The 23,887-nt window shown below is 53.1% G+C and overlaps 1 protein-coding gene across 4 annotated transcripts in view; it reads left to right on the top strand.

The window, feature by feature from the left end:
• GSG1L (GSG1 like) overlaps window positions 1-23,887 on the top strand; it is a 202,600-nt gene that overhangs the window by 169,176 nt on the left and 9,537 nt on the right. For 2 of the 4 annotated variants that reach the window (XM_028110126.2, XM_028110130.2), the window contains one exon: window positions 8,036-8,203. In XM_028110126.2, coding sequence (XP_027965927.1) covers window positions 8,036-8,203 — 168 coding nt within the window. Of the gene's footprint in view, window positions 1-8,035; window positions 8,204-21,683; window positions 21,755-23,887 lie in introns of all 4 variants that reach the window. The other 2 variants (XM_028110127.2, XM_028110129.2) reach the window with 2 other exon arrangements.

Below are 23,887 nucleotides of genomic sequence, written 5' to 3'. Positions count from 1 at the left end.
GTTGAGAGCAAGTGATGGGCCACATTCAAGGTGAAGGGGCCGCACGAAGCATGAACCTTAGGAGGTGAGGCTCTGGGTGGGGGCATCTCTGAGGAGGAGCTACAATGAGGACCGTGTGGAATAAGGTGCGTGAGGTGCTTAGCACAGAGGATGTGCTCCACGAATGTTCCTGTTAGAGGCGAGCAACCCAGCCTCTCAGTGTATTCATCTCTGGGGTAGGTAGTAGTAATGCGTGTTTCACAGGGTTGTTGGAGGGACTACGTGGGACCAAGCTCTTAACGCGCTTGGTACACAGTAAGTGCTCCTAAGTGGCGGTGATTCTAAGTGGGGACAATGACATTGAGCCTTTGGTAATGCTGCTCTCACTTGCTGGGAGGTACGTGCCCCGAATGTCCATGCAATGACACCCGGTGCACGTGCAGGCAGCCCCTTGCCATCTGTGCTCTGGGCTCCACCTGCCCTGGCCGTGCCCTCCCATCCCTGCCCAACTCCCCACTTTGGCCCTAAGCCTTGGAACCCCATCCTCGCCTGAGCCCGGGGACCCTCCAGGCCTCCTGCCTGCCTTTTTCCCCCCTGGCTCTGTGTCTCAGCTCCCCGAGCTGTCTTGTCTTGCCGTGCTAACTCCCACAGAGGGGTTACCATGCCCAGGTCAGGGACCAGGACACAGCCTCAGAAAGAGCAAGGCCCGGTTGCACAGTTAGTCCAGGGGCTGCAAACTGCATGCAGCCCAGGGCCCCTAGGTGTTTTGTGTCACTTGCCACAGTGTTAGATAAAAGATGTTTTTGGGCGCCTGGGTGGCTCAATTGGTTAAGCATCTCCCTTCGGCTCAGATCATGATCAAGGGGTCCTGGGATCGAGCCCTGCATCGGGCTCCCTGCTCGGGGGGAAGCCTGCTTCTCCCTCTGCCCTCCCCCCTGCTCATGCTTGCTTGAGCTCTCTCTCTCTCTCTCTCTCTCAAACACACAAATCTAAAAAAAAAAACTATTAAAAATTACAATGTTTAAAAAAAATAAAAGATGTATTTGTTTTTAACATCTAAAAAAGGTAAACATTTTACATAAAAATCCAAGTTCGGGGCTTCTCTTGCCCATCAGAAGCTATGTCCTTGCCAACCCAGCCTTGCCACATGGCTGCAGGAGCTGGAGCTGAGTGGTGGCTGTCTCTTAGATGGGGCACCTGCTCTCTGGGTCACTCCTGTCTCCACCACTCCCTGTTGCCTTGCACTTTCCCCGCATCATCATCCACCGGACCCTGCAGGAGTTTGAGTTGTGAACCCGGCGTGGAAGGTCAGCCTAGCAGTTTTCCTGGCAATGGCGGGAACGTGGCAAGCTAGTCACTTTGTCCTTCTGTTGAATTTGATCAAAATGGAGAAAGATTTAAAAAAGGGCCCCTCCTACCACAACACACACAATGAAACCCCAGTCCTGAGCATTCAGTCCACAGACTGGGGGTAGGAGAGCATCAGGGAGTTGGAGCTTTATAAGAGCTAGAAGCCCAGAGAGGTTAAGCAGTTTGGCACAGGTTACACAGCAAAGAGTAGCAGGTTGGGCCAGTACCGAGGGGGGTGGTGCCTCTCTGTTCGCCTCTGAGACCCTACCTGTGTGAAGTCGATGGCCTCACTGCTGTTCCCCTTTGCCCCCTTCCAGTCTCCACAACCCTGGAAACAGAAGGCTAGCCTCTTCCCTCTCTCAGGATCCTAGGCCGCCCTGCCCTCTCTGTAGGCCTTAGCTGGCCTTTCAGCGGATCGATCCCTCAGGGGTGAGGGGATTCTGCTGCCGTGACCATCGAAGGACCTTGGCCCCCAAACACACCCCTGGAGAGGGTGTGTTTGCTGATGTCACTGCTGAGAGGCTGAGTGGTCAGCAGGAAGCTGGAAGCTCTCCCTCTTTCTCATGTCCCCCAAGGCAGGGGGCTCTGGCCTCCCTTTGTCTAAGACCAGGGAGGGGAAGGAGAGGCATGGCTGCCCAAGGGTACCTGCTGGCCATGGCTGGACTGGCTGGGCCCCCAGTACCTGCCATCGTCAGCTCCTGATCCCATCGGCTCTGGGGCACTGAGCGTGGCCTGGACCGAGTATTTGTGTCCTGTCCTGCACTGTGACTCTCTGTCTATCTGTCCTAAATGAGGACTAGGGCTGCCTCCCTCGGGGGTCAGTTAACAGTCTTCCCACCGAGCAGGGCCTGTAGCGGATTGTAAGGTGGCTTCTGTGCATCTCTGAATCTGGCCCCAGCATCCCCCCTGCCCTGACCTGCCCTGCAGCTCCCAGAGGACAAAGTGTTTGACAGCCCCTCTGTCCAGCCTGTCACCCTCCCCTTTCCTCCCCACAGTGTCCACTCTGCTCTTGGCTCCAAAAGCCAGGCCGACCACCCACGTACCTCACTGCACCCGCTCAGAAGTGCAAAGCTGCAAACACCAACAGGTGTTATAGCCTCGAGGTTTTCAAACTGTGCCCTGCGGGGGGTGCCCAGAGGGGTGTTGGGATGAAGCACAGCAGGGAGGATGGGGACTCGTGGATGCAACCCTGAGCCGCCCAACCACATGAAAACCAGTACAGTGTTTTTATATCTGTTTGTTCAGTCTGTTTTTATTGTGTCTGTATTTCTTCATTCTACAAATATTTACTGAGCACCTCCTGTGTGCCAGGCACTGTTCTAGGTCCTAAGGATATAGCAGTGAACAAAACAAAGCTCCTGTTTTCATGAAGCTGAAGTTCTGGTATGGGTGGGAAGACGATCAAAAACCAAATAATTGGGCCTACCACTTCTGGGAAGATGGAGTAGACATACTTCTCCCTATTCTTTCTGCTAAGTACAATTAAAATCCTGGAACATTAGACATAACGCAAGCGTAAGAAGATGCTGAAAGGTAGACAGAAGACAGTAGGCTGATCAGGGACCAAGAGACAGCACATTGGTGAGTCGTTTTTGTCTAGTGCATCCTGGTTTGGAAATGAAGACGTCAGCAACCCAGCAATACCAAAAGGCGTGCGCACGCGCATACACACACACACACACCGCCCCCCACCAAAAGTCTGCTCTCTGTAGCCAAAAGACCAGGAAAGGGGCAGCCTACCAAGACAGAAAACTTAGCAATAACTGCTCTCGATAGTCATGCATCACAGAAAACAAACCAACAGTCTGACCCCCCACTCATGCAAGCTTAGATTCACCTCACCAGGCTGTCATGAGGCACCTCACCAACTACGGTGATAGCAGAGTAGGGAGCCGGGATTGTCACTTTGCTGGAACAGTAACAAGCTCCACCCATTCCCGAGTGGCAGTGGAGGTCACATGGGGAGCCGGGACCCCTGCCCCCAGCAGGTGGTATCACAACTGAATGTTTCCCCCTGAGACTGGGAACACCATTCTTAGCACCGTGCTGGAAGTTCTCGCCTGTACAGTAAAGCATGAAAAGTAAAAAAAGGCATACAGATTGGAAAGGAAGAAGTAAACCATACTTATTTGCAGATGACATGATTGCCTATGTAGAAAAATCCAAGAGATCTACCAAAAAATGCCTAGACCTAATATACGAGTTCAGTACAGTCTTGGTATACAAGAGAAAAACCACAAAAATCAATTATATTTCTTTTTTTAAAGATTTATTGACTTTACAGAGCGTCTAAGTGCGTGTGAATGGGGGGAGGGGCAGAGAATCTTCAAGCAGACTCCCCACTGAGTGCGGAGTCTGACTCAGGGCTCGATCTTATGACCCTTGAGATCATGACCTGAGCTGAAACCAAGGGTCAGATGCTCGACCAACTGAGCCACCCAGGCGCCCCAATCAATTTTTTTAAAGATTTATTTATTTATTTGAGAGAGAGAGAGAGAGAGAGAGAGCACAAGCAGGGGAAGGGCAGTGGGAGAGGAAGAGAATCTCAAGCAGACACCCTGCTGAGCGTGGAGCCCGATGTGGGGCTCCATCTCAAGATCCTGAGATCATGGCCTGAGCCAAAACCAAGAGTCAGATGCTCAGCCGACTGAACCATCCAGGTGCCCCAGTGCCCCCAATCAGTTATATTTCTAATAAACTAGCATTGAACAGTTGTACAACAAAACTAAAAATACAATACCGTTTGCACTGAAAAAAGTGAAATGCTTCATCATAAATCTAACAAAACACCTGTAGGACTTGCATGCTGAAAACCACAAAATGGCAATGAAAGAAATCAAAGAAGATCGAAATCAATGGAGCGATACACCATGTTTGTGGCAAAGATATCAGTTCCCCTCAAGCTGGTATACAGGTTTCATGCAATTCCTATTAAAATCTCAGCAAGATTTCTTGTAGGTGTAGACAAGATTATTCTACAATTTATTAGGAAAGGCAGAGGAACTAGAATAGCGGAAACAGTTTTGAAAAAAGACTAGAAGTGGGAGGAATCAGTCTCTCCTTAGTATATAGTTACAGTAGTCTAGACAGTGTGGTATGGGGGCGGGGTACGCAGAGATCGATGGGACGGAATAAGGGACCCAGGAACAGACCCACGCAAATAGGCCTACTTGGTATTTGACAAAGATGCGAATCCATTCAGTGTAGGTGGGGGGTAGCCTTTTCAACAAATGGTGCTGCAACTATGGGACACTCAGAGACAAAAGAAAAAAAGTCAGTCTTGATCTAAACTCCACACCTTGTGTAAAAATCAACTCAAAATGGGTCGTGGACCTAAACGTAAATTGTAAAACTATAAAATTTTTAGAGAAAAATAGAAAATCTTTGGGATCTAGACATAGGCAAAGAGGTCTTAGATTTGAATTCAAATGGATCAAAAGCGTAAATGGAAAATTTGATCAATTGGATGTCAGCAAAATGAAATGCTTGCCCTGTGACAGACCTTGTAAAGAGGTCGGAAAACAAGTTACAGAGGAAGAAACCATTTGTAAGCCACCTCTCTTACAAAGGCCTAGTATTTAGGATCTATACAAACACTCAAAGCTCAACAGTAAGCAACAATAGCAGCAAAACAATCCAATTAGAAAGTGGGCAGAACATGAACAGATATTTTGCCAAAGAGGATAAACAGATGGCAAGTAAGCAACTGAAAAGATGTTCAACACCATTAGCCATTAGGAAAATGCAAATGAAAACCACAATGAGGTGTTACTACACATCTATCAGAGTCGCTAAAATAAAAAAAAAAAAGTGACAACATGACATGCTGGTGCAGATGTGGAGAAACTCCCTGATATAATGGAACAAATGGTTGATACACACAGCAACCGGGATGACTCTCCAGAGAATTATACCGAGTGCGAAAAGCCAATCCCCAAAATACGTGCTGTGTGTTTCCATTTGTGCAACATTCTTAACGTGACAAGATTAGAGAAATGAAGAACTGATTACTGGTTGCCAGAGGTTGGGAGAGGAGGGGTGTGGCTGTAAAATGGCAACAGGAGGGATCGTTGTGGTGATGGATGGAGATGTTCTGTATCTTGACTGTATTGGAGTCGATATGCTGGCTGGGGACTATATTTGCAAGATGTTACCACTGAGGGAAACTGGGTAAAGGGTACGTGGATCTCTCTGTATTATTTCTTACAACTGCATGTGAATCTATAATTATCCCAAAATAGCAAGTTTCATTTAAGAACAAAGAATAATAAATAATAGGAAGAAAAGCTACAGGAGAATTACAGGGTGTGGCGAGGGCTGAGATGAAATTGAACAGGGGTGTGTGTGACAGGGAGAGATGCTCCTCCTCTGGTTGGGTCATCAGACTTGGGAGTTGGACCTGCTCCTAGATAAGATTCCTCATCGTAAAGACTAGAAGTTCACTTTAAAACTAAGCTATGTAGAAGAGGGGAGTTTATAGAAAGTAATTGTACAAGAACTAGGGTTGCCAACGACAGACACCCAATTCGAACTGGCTTAGGGAAAGAAAACATCCGATAAAGGAATTTGGGCTCCCATAACTGAAAAGTCCAGGGATAATGGCTTCAGCGCAGGGATCTAGCTCCTTTTTCATGGCTCTGCTTTGAGTCAGCCTCCTCAGCAGTTTACATAGTGGCAAGCCAGTTCCCAGCCGCTCCAAGCTCAAATCCCACCAGCTTGGCACCCCGGGAGAAATACGTCCAAGAGTCCTGGGATCGAGTCTCATTAGCCTGACTTGGGTGTCATGTGCCCATCCTTGAACCAATTACTGTGGCCAGAGGGAAGCTGATGCTCTCATTGGCCAGGTGTTGGCCATGTGATCACCCCTAAAAGTTGGGGGTGAGGCCAGCTCCACACAAACCACGTGGCCTGAGAGGAGGAGAGCCCTGGTCCCTTAACAGAAAGGATGCTGGTCAGGCAAAACCAACCTATGTATCCTCGTGGAATCCCAGGAAAAGCCTGCTTCTTTATTCTCTAGCCTCACGTTCTGAATTTCCACCTCCGTAGTTCAAACACACATCCTTCTTTGAACTAGTCTTGAGTTTCATTGCCTAGAGGAGAGAGTATCTGATTGGACCAACTTTGGTCAGATGCTCAGCCCTCATCCAATCATCTATGAGCAGGGGGGCGGGGTCACATCCTGGACTCTTTGATGGACCGGGCAGTTCTAGGACGGGCCGGGTGGACTGTCTATTTTGAGTATCTGTCTATTACAGATACTCAAGAGCTGCTGGGAGGCCTAAATTAGCTCCTTATCATGAAAGAACAAGGAATCCATGAACAGTTTTGGCAATAAGGGACAGGTGATGATAGGGGATCCCTGTGAGAAAGGCTGAATCTTCACACTACCCCTTGCTTTCCTTCTGGGTGGCCTGGGGTGGATAAAGAGAAGAGCAGTGGGTGTGGGAGGTAGGCTGCACTGGCCTTGAGGAATGAATGGGTGGTGATGTTGAGAGACCCAACGGTTGGCTGGCAGAAGGGGAGGCTGGATGCTCTGAGACAGGGCAGTGGCACTGAGCCCTTGATTCGGAAGAAACCAGTCATCAGGGCAGAGACTGGGGAGCACGGACCCGGAGACCAGACTGTGTCTGGAGTCAGGCGGGTCCCCACTCCTGGTTCTAAATGTTACTGCGTAGTCTTGGTCAGAGGAATTAGGCGGGAGGCCACTTCTAGAATGGACACTGGGTCAGAGAAGACCAGCACCCTGGCCAGCTGATCTCCTAGCCCCACACCGCCCTTCCCTACTTTCCAGTTGTGGATAGGACACATCCTCCGGCTCTGGCTGGCTCCACGTCCACATCAGGTGAGTGTGGCCAAGAGTCACCAGCGGTGCTTGGAGGAAGGGTGGAGGAGAACGCCACACGGGTCATGATAACTTAATCTCTCAGAGGGAGAGTTTGGAAATGAAGCCAGAAAGAAGTGGATAGTAAGAATGTTGAAACTGCTGATGGTAGTAATGACAGCAAACCTTTCTTGAGGGCCTACTCTATGCGCCAGGGCACTGTTCTGAGATATTTTGAATGCCCATCTCCTTCAATCCTTGCAACAACGTTGTGAGCTGGTGCTGTTGCTTTGTCCATTAAGATGATAGGAGTAAGAGGCAGAGAGGTTAAGCATCTTGCCCAAGGTCATACATGAACAGAGGTAATTTAACCCCCATGGACAGCAGCTTTTAGGGTGTCTGCCCCCCATCTTCTCAATCATCAACTCCAACTAATTGCACTCTCCCTCACTCCAGCATCCCAGACCTCCAGCAGTCTGTGGACTGTTCCCTACTGCCTCGCGCCTCCACACCTTTGCACATGCCCTTCCCTCTTCCTGGAATGCCCTTCCCCTCCCCGGCCCCCTGGCAAACTCTCGCTCCTCCTCCAAGAGCCCGTGCAAGCCTAGTTGTGTTCTGGTGACCTTCCCTGAGGCTGGCCCCCGTGGATGGAAGGTCTCGCTCTTTTCTTGCCTCCCCGTAATGAATGCTGTCGTATCTGCATCACAGTGTACAGCTGAGTGGAGCAGGGACTTCGTCTTAGTCTTCTCTGTGGTAGCACCTGCTCCAGACTGGCCCAGATCAGAGGAGGCAGCTGGGCAGGGTGAATGCATGTCCAGTGGCTGGGGGGGCGGGTTCCTGTCCCCTGCCCACCCTCACTGTGGCACCTCTCTCATCTCTTGGCAGCCTGGCGTGGGGCTCCTTTACCTGCTGCATGGCGGCCTCTGTCACCACACTCAACTCCTACACCAAGACGGTCATTGAGTTCCGGCACAAGCGCAAGGTCTTTGAGCAGGGCTACCGGGAGGAGCCAACCTTCATAGACCCTGAGGCCATCAAGTACTTCCGGGAGAGGTCAGTGCACATGGGGTCACCTCTGGCCATCATTGGGAATCCAAAGCCCAGGGTTTGGCCTCAGTGGTCACAGGGCTCCAGTCAAAAACTAGAGTGATCTGACAGAAGCATCCTGGGGAGGTAGTGGGGTAGAAGGGAGATGCTGGGTGAGGCAGAGTTTGGACCCCACTGTGTTGGAATTTCTGGGACATTTTGATATTTTATGGGACGTGAGGTTGCCTTACGATCAGAGCCTGAGAAACCAAGAAGAAAGAACTGAGTCTCAGTGTTTGCTATTTAGCCCCATGCTTGTTAGAACCATGTCTTCTTAGGGGCATACAGAGAACGAACCAAGGTCCCCTTCTTGGGCTCTGTCACAGCATTGGGTGAAAAGAGGACCCAGCAGTGGGATTGTTGATGATTGCTGGAGCAGGAGGTCTCCTCAAGGCCGGGAACTACATCTGATCACCTGAGTCCTCAGAGTCCAGTTGAGAATAGAAGAAGTGACAATAAATTGTGTGTGTATGAATGGATGGATGAATGGATGGATGGACGGTTGGGTACATGTATGTATGTATGCTTGGGTGGGTGGGTGGATGGATGGATGGATGGATGGATGGATGGATGGATGGACGGTTGGGTACATGTATGTATGTATGCTTGGGTGGGTGGGTGTATGGATGGATGGATGGTTGGGTGGAAGGATAGATAGATGAATGAATGAATTCATGCATGCATGGATGAGTGCATGCATACATGGATGGATGGGTTCATGGATGGATGGTGGATAATGGATGAAGGACAGACAGGCAGATAGCATATTTCCTGGGACCACCTCTTAAATAAACTACCCATACCCAAGTCCTTATCACAGTGTCTGCTTCTAGGGGAGCTGACTGGATATGCAATAATGCCTTTCAATGGCAGGGAACTAAAAGGTTGTCAGGACTAATGACAGAGTCTGAGGAGGAAAAGGGGGAAGGAGGCTGCAGAGCTGGGCAGCATCGAGGAGCTGGACTCTCTGTGGGACCGTGGAAGGGTTTTAAGCTGAGGAGTCACATGATGGAGGCCACACAGGGACCTCTCCCTGACTGCTGCAGACCCTGTTGTCTCTCCTGTGCCATGTGGGTCTCCTTTCTGTCCCTTGAACACTGCAAGGTCACTCCCTCTTGGGGCCTTAGCACTTGCTATGCCCTTGCCTGGAGTACTCACGTGGCTGGCTTACTCAGGTCTCAGCTTGAACGTCATCTGCTCGGAGAGACCTTCCTTAATCACTTGGTCTAAATTTGCCCCATGCACTCTAGTCACTAGTTTTTCAGAGCATCTGCACAACCTGACCTTATTCTGTTTGTGTTGGATAGTTCATAGGCTATGAGCTCCATGATAGATGGGCTTCGCTGTCTTGTTCCCTGCTGTATTCTGAGCACCTGCAACTAAGCCAGGCACCTAGTAGGTGATTTTTGTTTTTCTTTGGGTAACCAACTAAATTCTTCTCCCTGGAGACCTCAGGCCTGGCTGCCTCACACCCTTTCAGCTCAACCTTCACCATCATCGGGCAGATTCAGCTTCCCGGCACCCCCACACCAGAGTCCCAGGTCAGGTGTCCAGTCTGGGGCCAGGCAGCCATGACCGGGGAGCTCAGACTACCCAGGCATACAGGGCCGCCTTGCCCATGGCTGTGGACAGAGCGTGTTCACTAGGAAGGTGGCAATGGCCAGCATAGGACGGGGCCCGCAGTGGGCACTCAGGGAACGTTTATAGCATCCATATACACAGCACGATGTCTAAAACCACCCCTTAACACTGCATCCTCAGCTGTCCCCTCGGCTGTGGGAGAGCCTGGGGCATCCAAGGGCAACCTTGTGTTGCTGAGACAGAAGACAGGACCTCTTTGTACCCCATCAGCAAGAAGTTGCTGTTTGCTGGTGCCCTGGTTGGAATGCTCCCTAACAGCTCTGGCCCCAGCCATGTGGGGTCAGATGAATGGTTCCCAGCATATGTGCAGAATATCACTTTACACGTTCATAACTTGAACATTATGCAGAGGTTCATCAAATTTTATTTCCCTTCCTCTCTGAGGAGAGCATTTCAGCTTAGCTGGGCTGTTCTAATTTTTTTTGTGTGTGTGTGCCTTTGCCACAAAGCTCAGAGCACAAGGATCTCTCCCAGCACAGGTTTGCAAGTGACCCAGCAGTAGCAGGGCTGAAATTCTACAGTGGCCAGTGTCCCCAAAACTGCAGCCACGGACACCAGGGGAGAGGTCTGAGGGGCCCACCTACCTAGATTTCCTCCTCCTTGGGGGATGGGCGGTGCCGTGGAAGGGGCAGAGGCTTGGGGAAAGCCTAAATCTGAGTGCGTGGGTTTTCCAGGCCTGTGGCTTCACTGCTGTGTGATTTGGGGCAAGGCCCTGAGCCTGTCTGGGCCAGTGTCCTCTGACCCCCAGCGGGAGAGCCCGGAGCCGTCCGCATCCTGGGAAATAACACTTTGATAACCCAGGTAACGTGCTCGGCACAGTATTGCATTTTGTGTCTATGAGTCTGTTTCTTCTGCCACTGATGTGAAATATAAGGCTTGGTAATGATAAGGACGATTAGCTCAGGAGACGGCTTTTTAGGCGTTAAGAATCCAATATCGATATTAACAACCACAGCAGACATACGGGGCCTGCTGCATGCCAAGCACTCTTCTGTCTGCTCCAGATGTGACTCAGTGAATTCCACCACACCTCTGCGAGGTAGTAGGTACTACTGTGTCTCCGTTTTATAGATGCGAAATTAAGGCACAGAGAGGTAAAGTGACTTGTCTAAGGTCACACAGCTGGTAAGTGCCAGAGTTGGGATTTGAAGCCGGCCACAGTCATTTTCGTGATGCATGGCCTCTCAGGACTGGTTGGCAGTCTCTGCCTGGCGCTGAGGGGGTAGCTGGGCTTGCAGGGGTGAATGAGGGGAGCCTGCTGAAGGTCACAGTGTGAGGGTGGGTGTGGGGCCCTGGGAGAGGGTGCAGGGTCTCCCAGCTGTGCCCACCATTCCTGTCTGCAGATTTATGGATCCCACTTCATCCAGGCCTCCCTCTGTGCTCCTGACTGAGGACAGGATGCCTCCCTGTGGGGGCTGTTGGAGGTGGGAGGGCCTGGTCTGCCACCATACAGCACCCCACTCCTATTGGAGTTTTCTCTTGGGGAGCCTGTTGCAGGTCTCAGGACTAGGTGGGCAGATTCTGAACAGTTTTCAGGGGTTTTGAAATGCAGGCGTGTATGTGTGCGCACGCATGTGTGCACGGGGAGGGGCCAGTGTACATGCATGTGGAGCAGGGGTGGGGATACTACCCCCTGACTCTGAGCAGCCTTGCCGGCTCAGAGAAATGTCTGGAATTGAGCGCTCCCCAGTCACCCTGCCTGCGATCCCCAAGGAGGGTGTCTTAATGGGGCCTCCTGAGGGGAGGGTCGGAAGCTGCTGAAGGAAAGGTAAACATTTGCAGACCCGGCTTTCTTGAATGCTTAATGTTCGGATGTGCTTTAACAACTTGTGGAGGAAAGCCAGACCTGTGGGACTGGACTCCAGCAGGATTTCAGCGGCACATCCACTTCCCTGGGGGAAGCCGCGGGGTGGGAGAGCCAAAGTCTGGGAGCTTCCCGGGGGATACTCGTGCTCTTCTGGTAGTCTCCTCCCTGGGGGATCAGATCGCCGGCCTTCACCTTGCTCTGTGGCACGTCCCACTCTCTGAACTTGTTAATCCATTTACCATCTTGTTTGTGCCTGCCTCCTTTCCGTGTGCACACCACCAGAGAAAGTGGGGAACAGTCTTTCAGATTTCCACTCAGTCCTGGCACCTAGCACCTCAGGGGCTCAATAAGTTATGTTACTAACTCTCCATAATAATTACATGTTACCCACGATGCAGAGCTGGACTGAGCTTCCTATGGTGCAGGTGCTGTTCCTGGGCCTGGCCTGCGTCCTCATTTAACCCTGGATGCACTCGTTAAGAAATGGACTGGGGTTGAAATTAACTCCGCAGTTTACTAGCTGTGGGTCCCCAGGTGGGTCACTTCCCCTCTTGGAGCCTCTGTTTTCCTGCCTGGAAAATGGGCTGGCATCCTTCCTCGCAGTTTTGTTTTGAGGATTACATGAGATGATGCAATGAAGTTTTGGTTATAAACTGGGGGTCCCCCTTTCCCTACCCACACCCCTGCCAGTAACTTCCCTCTGTACGGGGCAAGGAAGACACACTCCCTGCCCGAGAAAGGGACAAAGCACACACTGCAAGCTGGCAGCCCTTGGAGAATCCTGCCGAAAGATGTGCTTTGTTCGGCCCCTGTAGTGGTTTAAAAATGTTTAAATTTTGGCTGAGCTTTAAGAATCAGGAGCTTTCGTGTTAAAACGTCAAGGATTTTGCTTCTCATGAGAAAGCTGAGGGTCTGGCTGCCTTGGGCCCCCGCTCTCACATGGTGTTGGTGGGCTGGAGTGAGGCGCATCTGCTCTGGGGGTCCCCCAGGCTCGCGCATCACCCACCCTGCCCCTGGCTTGGGCTCTAGTGAGCGCAGCAAGGTACCACTGTGGGGTCTCGTGGAGGTGACGGCAGGCCGAGGGCCCAGGCCCACCCCAGGGCAGCTGGAGGATAAAAGAGCTTTCAGAGATAAGACCCTTGAGCCAAGTTTTTAGAGACACGTGCAGCACTTGCCAGCCAAATGGGCAGCGGGTGAGAGAAGGTGTTTTCAGGCCCAAGCAGCAACATGGGCGAAGGCCCGGAGTGGGGAGCACACAAGTGGATTTAGGAAAATCTGAGCAATTTGGTTGATTTATGAGTGGGAGTTGACCTGAGTCTCTGATCTCTCTCATCCTCCCACAGTATTGGGGTGGGGGCTGGCGGCCCCAGAGAATTGAATATTACCGGCTTGAGACTGGTGGAGTAGGAACCCTCCCCAGGCCTCCTTCTTGGGTCGCACGCAGCCCTCGCTGGGCCTTGAGGTGGACGTGGAGGAGCAAGACCCCGAGCCAGGGGAGATGGGCACAGACTTAAATGATTCCTACACCCTCGAGGGCTTGAGCCCCCTTTGCCCATCTCCCTGCCTTGTGCAGAGGGGGGCTCTCTGCTGTTTGCTCTCCTGTCTGTTGTAGGGAGACTCTTGGAAGGGCCTGTCTCCACTTTGTCCCCTCTCTCTCACCACACAACCCACTGCCCCAAACAGCTCCCAGGGGCCCTGACCCCCTGCACACACCCTCCTCCCTCAGCCCCCCGGCCACTCCTCCCCTCCCCTTCTTCTGTTAAATGGCGATGCTCCCAGGGCCCTTTCTGGGCCCTCCTCTGTCCTCATTTGACACGAGCTTCAGTGGCCACACGTGTGCCAGGGTTCCCACATTCTTAGTCCACCCCAGACCATCTGACTCCACATCCATCTGCCTCTTTGTTGCTTCTACTTTGGATTCTCAAAAGCATCAAAACCCAGCATGGCCAGGACGACTCACGATGGTCTCCTCCAAACCCAGGCCTATTGCCACGTCTCTCTGCCCCTCTGTGGTCCTGTGCATGTGAGCTGGACCCCTGCGAGCCCTACATGGTCTTCCCGCATCTGGCCTCACCCCTCCCAGCTGTGCCCCCTCCCCAGCAGGATGCCCCTTCACTGTGCTACTAGGCTCAGGGCCTCTCTGCCCCCAGCTTTCTGCCTAAAACACTGCAGCGATTTCCCATGACTCTGGGACAGCTTCTCACCATCACAGATGTGGCCCAGCCACCGCCTAGCCTCACTGAGGACCCTGGTCCCCTTCCTGGGCACAGCACCTCCTGGACCCTTGCAGTCCCCTGGTGGGTGGTTCCGTCTGCGAGTAGCCGCTAGACCACTGTCCTTTCTGCGTGGAGTGCCCCCCACTCTGCCTTGTTGATGTTCAGCCTTCAGCTGGTGCCTCCAGCATCGACCCTGAGCTGGACAAACCCCCCTCTTATCCTGTAACAGCCCCGTGAACCGTCCCCCACCCACCACCCTCAGCTCTAACCCTGCAGTTCCTTGGCAAGGTCCATGGGACAGGGACCCATGTCCACTCCCCTATTTCATTCCCCACCAGGGTGATGGATGGAGACAGTGATGAAAAGCAGACAGGAAAGCGTCTTGGAAGGAGCCTCTTAGGCAGGTCACTGGCCAGTTGGTTAGGCCAAGTGACCTTTGCTCTCTGGGAGCTGCCAGCGGTCTTGCTTGTGCGACCACCTTCCCAAGCCAAGCTCAACAGCACCATGCCTCAGGTGTGCCCACCTCCTTGTGGGCCGAGGAAGGAGCTTTGGAGATAAACCGAGTCTTGAGGCTTTCACGCATCGTAGGAGCCCCCGAGAGGCTGTGGAAGGTGGGGTGGGGATCCCACATGTGCTCATGATTATTTGTTTTTCTAAGTCGCAATTTCCCCACCCATGTAGTTCTGAAAATAATCTCAAGGTGCTCATATCTAGAGGTCTCAGTTAAAAACCCAGTATTGGAGAAATGGGAGAGAAAACTCAACTGCACAGAGCAATCAGGGAGGGCATTGACAGCATTTATCTTATTTATTTATCTTCTCTGTTATTTTCCCCACATGTTTCGTATCATGATGATATTACTCATAAGATGGGAAGAGCAACAACAACAAAAGCATCTTTTTAAAAAAACCCGTTTATCTCCTCCTGTCTTGGAACAGCACTTTTGATACGATGCTGTGGAATCTTAATTTCCTACTTATAGTCATTGATTTGCCAGCATTTCTTTTAATTCCAGCCTGTATCCCATTGCAAATGGATCATTTCAAAATCACTGTGTGCTTTGTGTCCGTCCCCTAGATATATAGCCTCTGAGACGTTGTTCGGTCACAGCACCCTCTCGTCCGCCTGTTTCTGCTTTCACGGCCTGATTATTACCTCTCAGCGGTGCTGTGCCCTCTCTCGCTCTTTGTGGTGGGTCCTTTGAAAATTGCCGTGTATTCTGGAGAGGAGTGCAGCGGCACCCAGAAACGAGAGGTGGCCCCGTGGAGACTGTGGGACCCTCGGCCGGCCAACGCGGCGGGAGGGGAAAGCCAAAAGCGCAGATGGGCCCTTGCGTGGAGAACCCTCAGAGGGAAGTGGGAGAACATCTGGAAGGGATGGCCGCTCTCTGAACTCCCACGTTTTCTCCTAAACACCAGCCAGCTGGAGGGGACAGAGAAGCGGCGGGGAGTTGGCGAGGGGGGCCTCCGAGTGCCCTCCAGCCCCACTGTCACTGTGGCCAGCTCTTTGATGTTGCCCGTGTGTAGCTGGGACCTAGGGGAGGGCACTGGAGGCCTGGATCCTCTGGGCCACAACCTAGGACGCCCAGGGCGATGGGGCCGAAGCTTAGCGGAGCCCCACATGCGCCTGAAGCTGAGGGTCCAGCGCCTGGCTCCTCTGTGATCCCCGGCCAACCGCCCGGGGAACGTGTGAGAATGCAGACTCTCAGGCCCAGCCCCAGACCTGCTCAACCGGACCAGCCGCTCCGTGATTGGTGGGCAGTGTCAAGCTCAGGAAACGTCAGGCTGGAGGACAGAGCAGGGGCTCAGGAGGTGGGCATGACCAGCGGATAAAGGAAGAACCCCTGCCTGCTAGCCAGCACCGCTCCCAGCGTGGCCCCCCCAACCAGCACCCACCTGCAAACATCCACAGTGACGTGAGGACAGGAGTTGAGGTGGGAGTTTGGAAGCTTTCACAGCAAGCTGAAATGGCTGGGACATCAAGCTTGCTTTCGTATGTGGTTTTTCCCCATTTCATTTTCTAGTAACTCATTTTTATTGTATTTAAAAAAAAATTGGTCCAAGGTAGATTGGAAATTAAGGGGACAACCTAGTCGTTTGTCAGACAGGTGGAGAAGTGCACGGGCTGTGGACTGCCAGTTCGGACCGGGAAGTAGCTGGAGGTTTGGGAAACAAGCCAGCCTGGGGCCAGTGAGAGAGGGGGGCTGGCTTTGGGTACTGACAAGACCCCAGGGGATGGAGAACGTTCTGGAAGGGCTGTGCTGGGGAGGCCCTGGGGCTGAAGACCCGGCAGAACCCCTGGCTGTGGTCACCTGACCTGCTGTGGCCACTTTTGGCCCAGGAATTAGGTGGGCAGGTACTGGGGGGTCCTCCTGAGGAGACCGGGTGGCAGTTCTGGTCCACCCGCAAACCCTCAGGGCCTCTCCGCATCCGTCACTTCCCGGCGTCCATCTCTTCTCTCAAAAGAGAGCCAGGACCCAGCCACAGCCCGATTCTGGAAGTCGTGGGTCACTGGGGCGGTGGCTGTGTGACCGTGCAGTCACACCCCACACAGCTGTTTGGGCATCTGCCCGCAGTTCTCAGAGCCAGAGTTGGATGGTCCCCGCTTCCCTCTAGGACCTCGCGACGCAGGCAGGGGGACCCCGGGCGGGGGTGGTTGAGAGTCCCCTGCCAGGCAGGGGATCTGCAGGGCACAGTGGAGACACACCGGAGATACGGGGACTGGTCAGTCTGAGTTCAGACCTCAGCGCAGCCAGGCCGTGTGCACTCAACCCCTCGGCTCCACGGGCAGTGATGTCAACACTGGCCACGCTGGGGGCGTGCACAGATGCTGCGAAGCTGGGCCCTTGCCTTCTGTCGGAGAGCCGGCCGTTAACCTTTACCAGCACACCACTGAACTTGGGGCAGGTCCCAGGGCTACCTTGGCTTCAGTTTTCCCGTCTGTAAAATGGGGCTGACAGTAATGGTGGCGGTGGCTGTGACTTTGGTCGGGACACAGGTCTGAACGGGTGCAAACAGACCCCAAATAATGAGGGTTTAGACAATTTACAAGTGTATTTCGCTCTCACTTGAGAGTCTGAGCAGGTACTGCGGTTTCTGTCACGCTCAGCCATGGCTCATCCTCCTTGCTAGGCACCAGCCTAGCTTCTGCTCTGACTCTCCTTGTCCCCAGTTTGGGAAGACTCTGTTCTGGGATGGAAGGCTGCATGGGACCCCCTGTGGGTGCCCTCTGCCCTGAATCCAGAGGTGTTCGATGCCTTGAAGCCCTTTCTCTGCTTCTTCCAGAACACCCCTTTCCTGAGGCAGCACGTGGCTCAGGTCTAACCGATGGAGTGGAAGGAAAGGGGGTGTGGTTTTTTGGGGGGGCTTCAGGGGTGGGGATTGGTGAACATGTTAAAATACTGTCCTTCCACACCCGGAACCATGCGGTGGAGTCACAGACGGACCCCCAGAGATGAGGTTGTTGACGACCATGTGATAATGACGTGATGAGAACTCCAGGCAGACAGAGCTTTCCATGGACTCATTCATTTACTCCTACAGCCACCCAAGAGGCAGGTGCGTCATTATGCCCATTGATCAGAGGAGGAAGTCAGACTGGCAGGTGATCAGGACATGTCCAGACTCAAGTAGCTTTCACAGAGGTGATGCCTGACGCCCGCAGAGGGAAGCACACAGCAGGTTCACGGAGGACAGAGGTGCTTGTTGCCCACCTGGTGCCCCTCCTGAGCACTGTTTCAGTCCCAGCACCCCCTCCCCCACTATTTACTCTTCAAGGCACTTACTTAGATTTGTGGGTAATTTCTCGCACCACCATTAAAAGCAACTATCTTCAGAAAGCACATATTTTCTGCAGGAAATCACAGTTCCAAATTAAATATAATTGTCACCTGGTGCCATTTGCCATTGTTCCTTTTCTTTCTACACAGAGCTCAGCACCCCAGATGCTCCCCACGTGGGCTGCTCCTAGCCTCGGGCTGCCTATGCTCCTTCCCTGCTAACATTCCTGGGGACGCCCGGTGCCAAGCACTGGGCTAGAGCCTGAGGCCTCCAAGTGGAGAATGGGATAAACTCCACCCTCGTCTCTCGGACTTTAAAAATGTACGGGGAAGCCCGCCAATTAAGCGAGTTTAGAAATAGTGGTGGTTAACCTGTTCGGAGCCCTGGCTCTGTACCAGGTACTGGGCTCCAGGGTTCACAACCACCAGGGGGGTGGTGGTACTTGTCCTTTTTGTCGTGCTTACCACCGTGTACCCATTGCAACGTAGAAACTTCTAGATCATAGGGTTCACGGAGGACAGTCAGGTGAGTTGCACAAGGCCATCCTGCCTGCGAAGAGCAGAGCTGCCGGTCGGCCATGATCCCTCCTCCCTGCAGGGCCCAAGGGCTTGGTCTTGTCCAAAGCATCCCCATGTCCTGACGTGGTTTCCTGCCAGGGAGTGCTGGGGGGCTACGGGAGGGTCCTCAGCTCTTGCCATAACCACGGCCATGCCTTACCCCTCACCAGTCGGACCCCGAGAGCCTGCAGATCTGTTCCTTTCATTGACGACTCTGGTAGAGAGAGCTACGTTCGAGCAGGGAAACCAACTCTTTCCAGAATGGCCACACGGCACAGCCGAAGGACGGGCAGATGGGTGTGGGTCCAGCTTGGTCTCTGAGAAGGGAGCAGGTCACGTGGCCTCCAGCATGCTGATTCCGTGTCAGATGCGGGCTTCCTCCACACAGCCTCTGCTTCCCCTTGACAGGTGGTTCTCAGCCCTGGCCGCACGTTACAGCCCCGGGTAAATGAAAACTGCCCAGGTCACTTCAATGGGCCTCCAAGCTGAGAAGCACTGTTAAGACCAGGGGTTAACATGCGGTCTCCCGAAAACCAAATCTGGTCCTCCACCTGCTGCAAAGAAACATCTCCTGAACAACACGCCTGTTGGTCTGCGCAGTGTCTGCAGTGCTTACGGACCACAATGGCAGTCAAATAGTTGTGACAGAGAGGCCTCACATCTTTACTATCCAGACCTTCATGGGACAAGTTTGCCAACGCCTGGACTACGCAGTGGTCCACCCTGCCAACCCTCTTAAAATTAAACATTCTCTGGCCTAAAACTTCACACATTAAGTTGTGATTATTTGTGTGTGCAACAGGCATGAGCTTCTGGATGCAGAGGCCTCTCTGAGTCCTACCTGTGGCCCCCAAGCCCAGCACCCGGCCAGCATTGTTTGCTAACTGGCAGGTGTTCTTTGATATGTTAACTATTGAACTTCTGTCTTCTTGGCCAACAGGTTTGGGTGATCAGGACAGGGAGGGACCAGACCAGCTGGGGCTGCTTCTCTCCTTAAACACCAGCTCCTTTGCTCACAGGCCCCTCTCCCCAGGGCCGAGGCTCCCTGCAGAACCCCAGGGACGTGCCCAGCATGAGGCCTGGAGGGGATGATCTCGGAAGATAAGAAGCCCTGAGAACGGGGAGCCTGGGGTCGATGGAGTAATCTGGAGTAATTGGCTCAAGGTTAAGGCTGGGAGACACAGGAGGGTGTGAGAGGCCCATACGTGGCAGGGCAGGCTTCTGTTGACCCAGAGGCACAGGACATGGTGAGGCAGATGGCACTCTGGGATGCGGATGGGTTCAGTTACCTGGTCCGGCCTCCATCCAGTGTTTGCAGTGTCACGATTGGTGATACTCTAGTCTTGATTACCTCTGGGGATGGGGAGCTCAGTACCTTGCCAGATATACATGCAGGACTACTTGGAAGAATGCCAAACTGGACGACCCCTAAGTGTCTGTCAGTAGGGGATTGAATATTAACTCTTCTTTCACATACAATACGAGGGAAAAGGCAAGTGAGATTTATGTGTACTGACAGGGAAAGATGTTGGAAATTTGTGGGTAAGAAAAAAAAAACAGATTACAAAAGCATGTTTAATTTGAGGCTGTATATGTTAAAAAAGTTTTAATTCTGAAACGATAAACACCAAGCTCCTAGCAGTGGTGATGCCACCACAGGGAGGTGTCATTTAAGGGGACTTCTGCTGTATGAGTGGGAGGTGTTTTTTTTTTTTTTTAAATAAGCCAGTGCTATCAGGAAAATAACAGAGATATTTCTACTAAAAGATGCAAAAAGAAAAGAAAAAGGACATCTTTCCTCGTATGGAACCTTCCCATAGCATCACTTATCTACAACATATACCTGCCTTCCATATAGCTTCAGCCCTTAGGGCTTTGTTCTGCCATCTGGGTCCACCCAGGCCATAGAAAGTACTTGTTAAAAAAACCCAACCGTGTTAGGGTTTGCTCCCTGGGAAGCGCAGGCCTAGCCCCTGGGTACAGACAGCGTGGGCACTCTTGGGTGGTGTTATACAACGCTTGTCACTGTCTGCCTCGTGTGTCTTCCTACTAGACTGGAGCCTCTGAGGGCAGAGACTAAGAGGTAGGCGTTTCTGTGGTGCACACAGCAACTGGAGTAAACTGCCCAGAGCAGGTCCCCTGGACATTCCTGGTGAATGAGTGAAGGAGCAGTCTTAGGGGCCCAGAAGGATCAGTGCCTGAGTATTTCTCTCCCTTCTACTAGGCATCTGGAATTGCTTGCTTGTCATCCGTCACCTTCCCCGTGTCTCCTTCTCCAGCCCCACACTCTGGACACTGCCAGGCAACTAGAAATAAGACGTGGTGGGAAGAACCAGAGAGCAGGGGTGGGGCATTTGCTTGGGCGAGGATTGAGACTTCCCTGCATGAGAGAACAGAGGATACCCCTGCAAAGAAGAGGTGGGTGGAGGAGCACAAAGCAAGTAAAAGGCAAAGAGGAGTGGAGGAAAGATCTAAGAACGTGTGCAGCCACAGATACGGAACTGGGGATGCTTCCAGTGTTCTTTAGCAGATACGATCATGATTGGCATTGTTTCTACTTCTGGGGACCAGATTGTGTTCCTCTGAAGGTGATGCACACCAGGACTGGACCGCGTGGAGCTCTGTGGTGTTTTCGGGTTACAAAGGGGAGAGCACAGTGTGGGAACATGGCCCTACCCATTCCCTGGGCCCGGTCAGTGGTGGGATGAGGGCGAGGGTTTAGGTCTGCAGCTGCCTCCACTCAGACCCTTGTCAGCCTGGCATCCCCTGCCACACCAGTTCTAGCCCTGTCTGGAATCGCAGTGATCTTGAGACGCCAGAGAAGGAAGCCACACGTGTCGGTGGGAAGGAGCCCCCTTCCAACCTTCTGTGCCAGAAGTCAGGAGACCGGGGCTTTGTGTCTTTGTAGATAAATGCCCTGAGGAAGTGTTTTCATTTAGTGAAGAAAAGTGACACAGCTAATAGGAGTCTGTTGCCCCCAAGTCAGAGAATAGAGGTAAGCAAAAAGATTCCAGATTGAATCCCTATATCCTCATTATCTGGGGTTAGTTCCCACTGGCCTTGGCACAAATAATCTTTTATGCACATCTGCATTTAATTGTTAAATCAAACCGTGCGTAGTCTTTTGTAATTTAGCATTTGCACATGATTGAACATCTTTTTCTGAGGACACACGGGTTTGTGTCCCTGTTCTGCCTCTAACTTCTTAGCTGCGTGACACTCGATGGGTCACATTAGCTTTCGGTGCCTCAGTTTCTCCATCGACAAAATGGAGGTCACGGCGCCCATCTAACAGGGTTGTGGTAAGGCTCCATGTGGCAGCCGTGGCCCGGGTTGCTTTGCACAGTGTTCCCAAAGGGAAAAGACTGTACTTTTTTTCAGGTCCTGGGTCTCTGCCAGCTCCGCTTGCTCTTTCTCACACAGGCTTTTGGGTCCTTTTCTTTCCAGGATCGAGAAGGGGGATGGGCATGAGGAGGAGGACCTGCGCTTAGATTGTCGCCACGAGAGATACGCTGCCCGTAAGTGGTCTCGTCTGCAGCAGCCTGCGCCGTCCGAGGAGAGGGGACCCTGGAGATGAGCCAGGCCAGCCTCCCCCTGCACCCCTGCTTGCTTCCACAGACACACACTGCAGAGGGGGAAACTGAGGCTGGCGTCTTGGCGTAGCCCGTCCCCTGCACATAGCGGCCATGGCCCTCTCATGATGGAGATGGGATGCTAAGAAAGCGAGAGGGACCTTGGGTGCTTCGGGGCAGGCAGGCGAGCCACAGCTGGAGTCCAGGCTGGGCTGGCTGTTGGCCAGAAGGGGGAACGGCTCCGGGGTCCGACTAGCCAAGTCAGGGAAGTGACAGTGGATGAGATTTGTTTGGGCCGCAGAGGCTCCCGGCAGCTCGGAGTGCATTGACTTCATATGCCTCACTGTGGGGGACCAGAAAGCAAAGGGGGTGAAAGCAGAGAAAGGGCCTTGCTCCAGCCAGAAACAGAAGGAGCCGACGGGAGATTAAAGTTAAAATGGCAGAATCTCAGCTCAGCTCAGCCTGCGGAAGGCCCACCACAGGCTCCCCGCCCACCACACCCCCTCCCAAGGGATGTTCATGCCTGATCTCCTGTGCTTGCTGGCCCCCAGCCCCAACAGCCTGGATTACGAGCCACGTTGTGCAGATGAGGAAGTTCAGACTCAGAGAGGTGGAGTAGCTTGCCCGAGGTTGCACAGCTCGGCCTCTCGTGGCAGAGCTGTTCCAGCAGACCCCGTCTGCGCCCTGCTTCTGTCTCTCAGACCTTTTAGCAAGCTCCAGTGCCTTCCAGGGGCCAGTATCTGCATCTCCGTGCCTGGGGGCTTCTCCCACCTACACTCACAGAAGGAGAGGGCCGGGGAGCAGAAATCCCTCCGAGGGGCTCGGGAGGCACATAGTAAGGATGAAGGCTGAGGACGCTGTTCAGGCGCCACTGGCCCATGCTTGGGCCCAAGCATCCCCACACTCCCTGCAGAATGGGCAGGCAACCTTGGGTGGAAAGAGGCCATGGGGCTTGTCTGGGGCAGGGAAGCCCAATCCCCGAAGCCCAAGGATGAAGATAGAGTTGAAGGGACCCCGTTTGGCTCTAAGAGCACGCACTGGGATTAATGAGGATACCCAGGGTCAGGGGAACTGCAGAAGGCCTCCACCCCCAGCCCGCCTCCCATGGCCCTCACCCCTGCCCCGGCACCCACTTCATCTGCCAAGCAGCATTCCCTCATAAAAGGAACATCACGTGCACTCACGCGCAGGTCAACAGCCTGCAGAAAATCCATCTTTCGTTCCCTCCAAGACACAGCTGTGAACAAGCCAGAGCAGACAGTGGCCTCCGCCTTGTGGGGCTCACAATCTGGGGGCAGGGGGAGAAAGCAAGAAGTGACTCAGAAATAAACAAGACAATCTCAGAACAGACAGGGGCTCGGAGGGTGCGGGTGAAGGTAGGGGAATGGGGCAGGCTCCTCTAGAGCCGCCTCTCTGACTGGAGCCTGAAGAATGAGAAAGAGCCAGCCAGGCGGAGGCTTGCAAGCGCTAAGTCCCCGAAGCAGGGGCCGCCCGGACAGGAGGCCAGTGTGGCTGGAACAGGGACAGCAGTGGGGAGGCCGGCGATGGGGCTGGAGGGGCGCGGGGACAGGAGTGGGGGAAGTGGGGTGCTGGCCGTGCAGTGGGGAGCCCAGGGGCATTTTGAGCAGGGAGGAGCCTTACCTGGGTTGTTCATCTGTGTCTGTGTATCTATCTATACCTCTATACCTCTAATCTACACTTAGACCTATGTCATCTGTCTGTCTCCATATCCGTGTCTCTCCATCCAGCCATAGCCGTCCATCGGCACTGTGGGGAAGGGGTCGCAGGGGAGCAAAAGCAGAGGCCAGCCGAGCAGCTTAGATGCTGTTGTCGTCATTCCCAGGAGAGATGACAGTGGCCTCACCTTTGGCGAGGAAGATGAAAGTGGGTGGGTTCGGGAACTCTCTGCTGGAAGAATTGTCACATGTCTTCATTGGGGTTCTCCCAGAGGCAGATCGGGAGATAAGGGCTCAGCAGCAGCCAGCACCCGTTTGGGTGGCCCCAGAAGACACAGTAGGAGCAGGGAAAGGCAGGGTCTGTAAAGGACATAGTACGGAGGCGAGTGCCTTGAACCCCGCT

Source organism: Eumetopias jubatus, unplaced genomic scaffold (genome assembly GCF_037043125.1).
Source record: "Eumetopias jubatus isolate StellerSeaLion01/CBP00866 unplaced genomic scaffold, mEumJub1_p1.0 scaffold_12, whole genome shotgun sequence".
NCBI lineage: Eukaryota > Metazoa > Chordata > Mammalia > Carnivora > Otariidae > Eumetopias > Eumetopias jubatus.
This window is presented reverse-complemented; position numbering and strand designations above follow the sequence as displayed.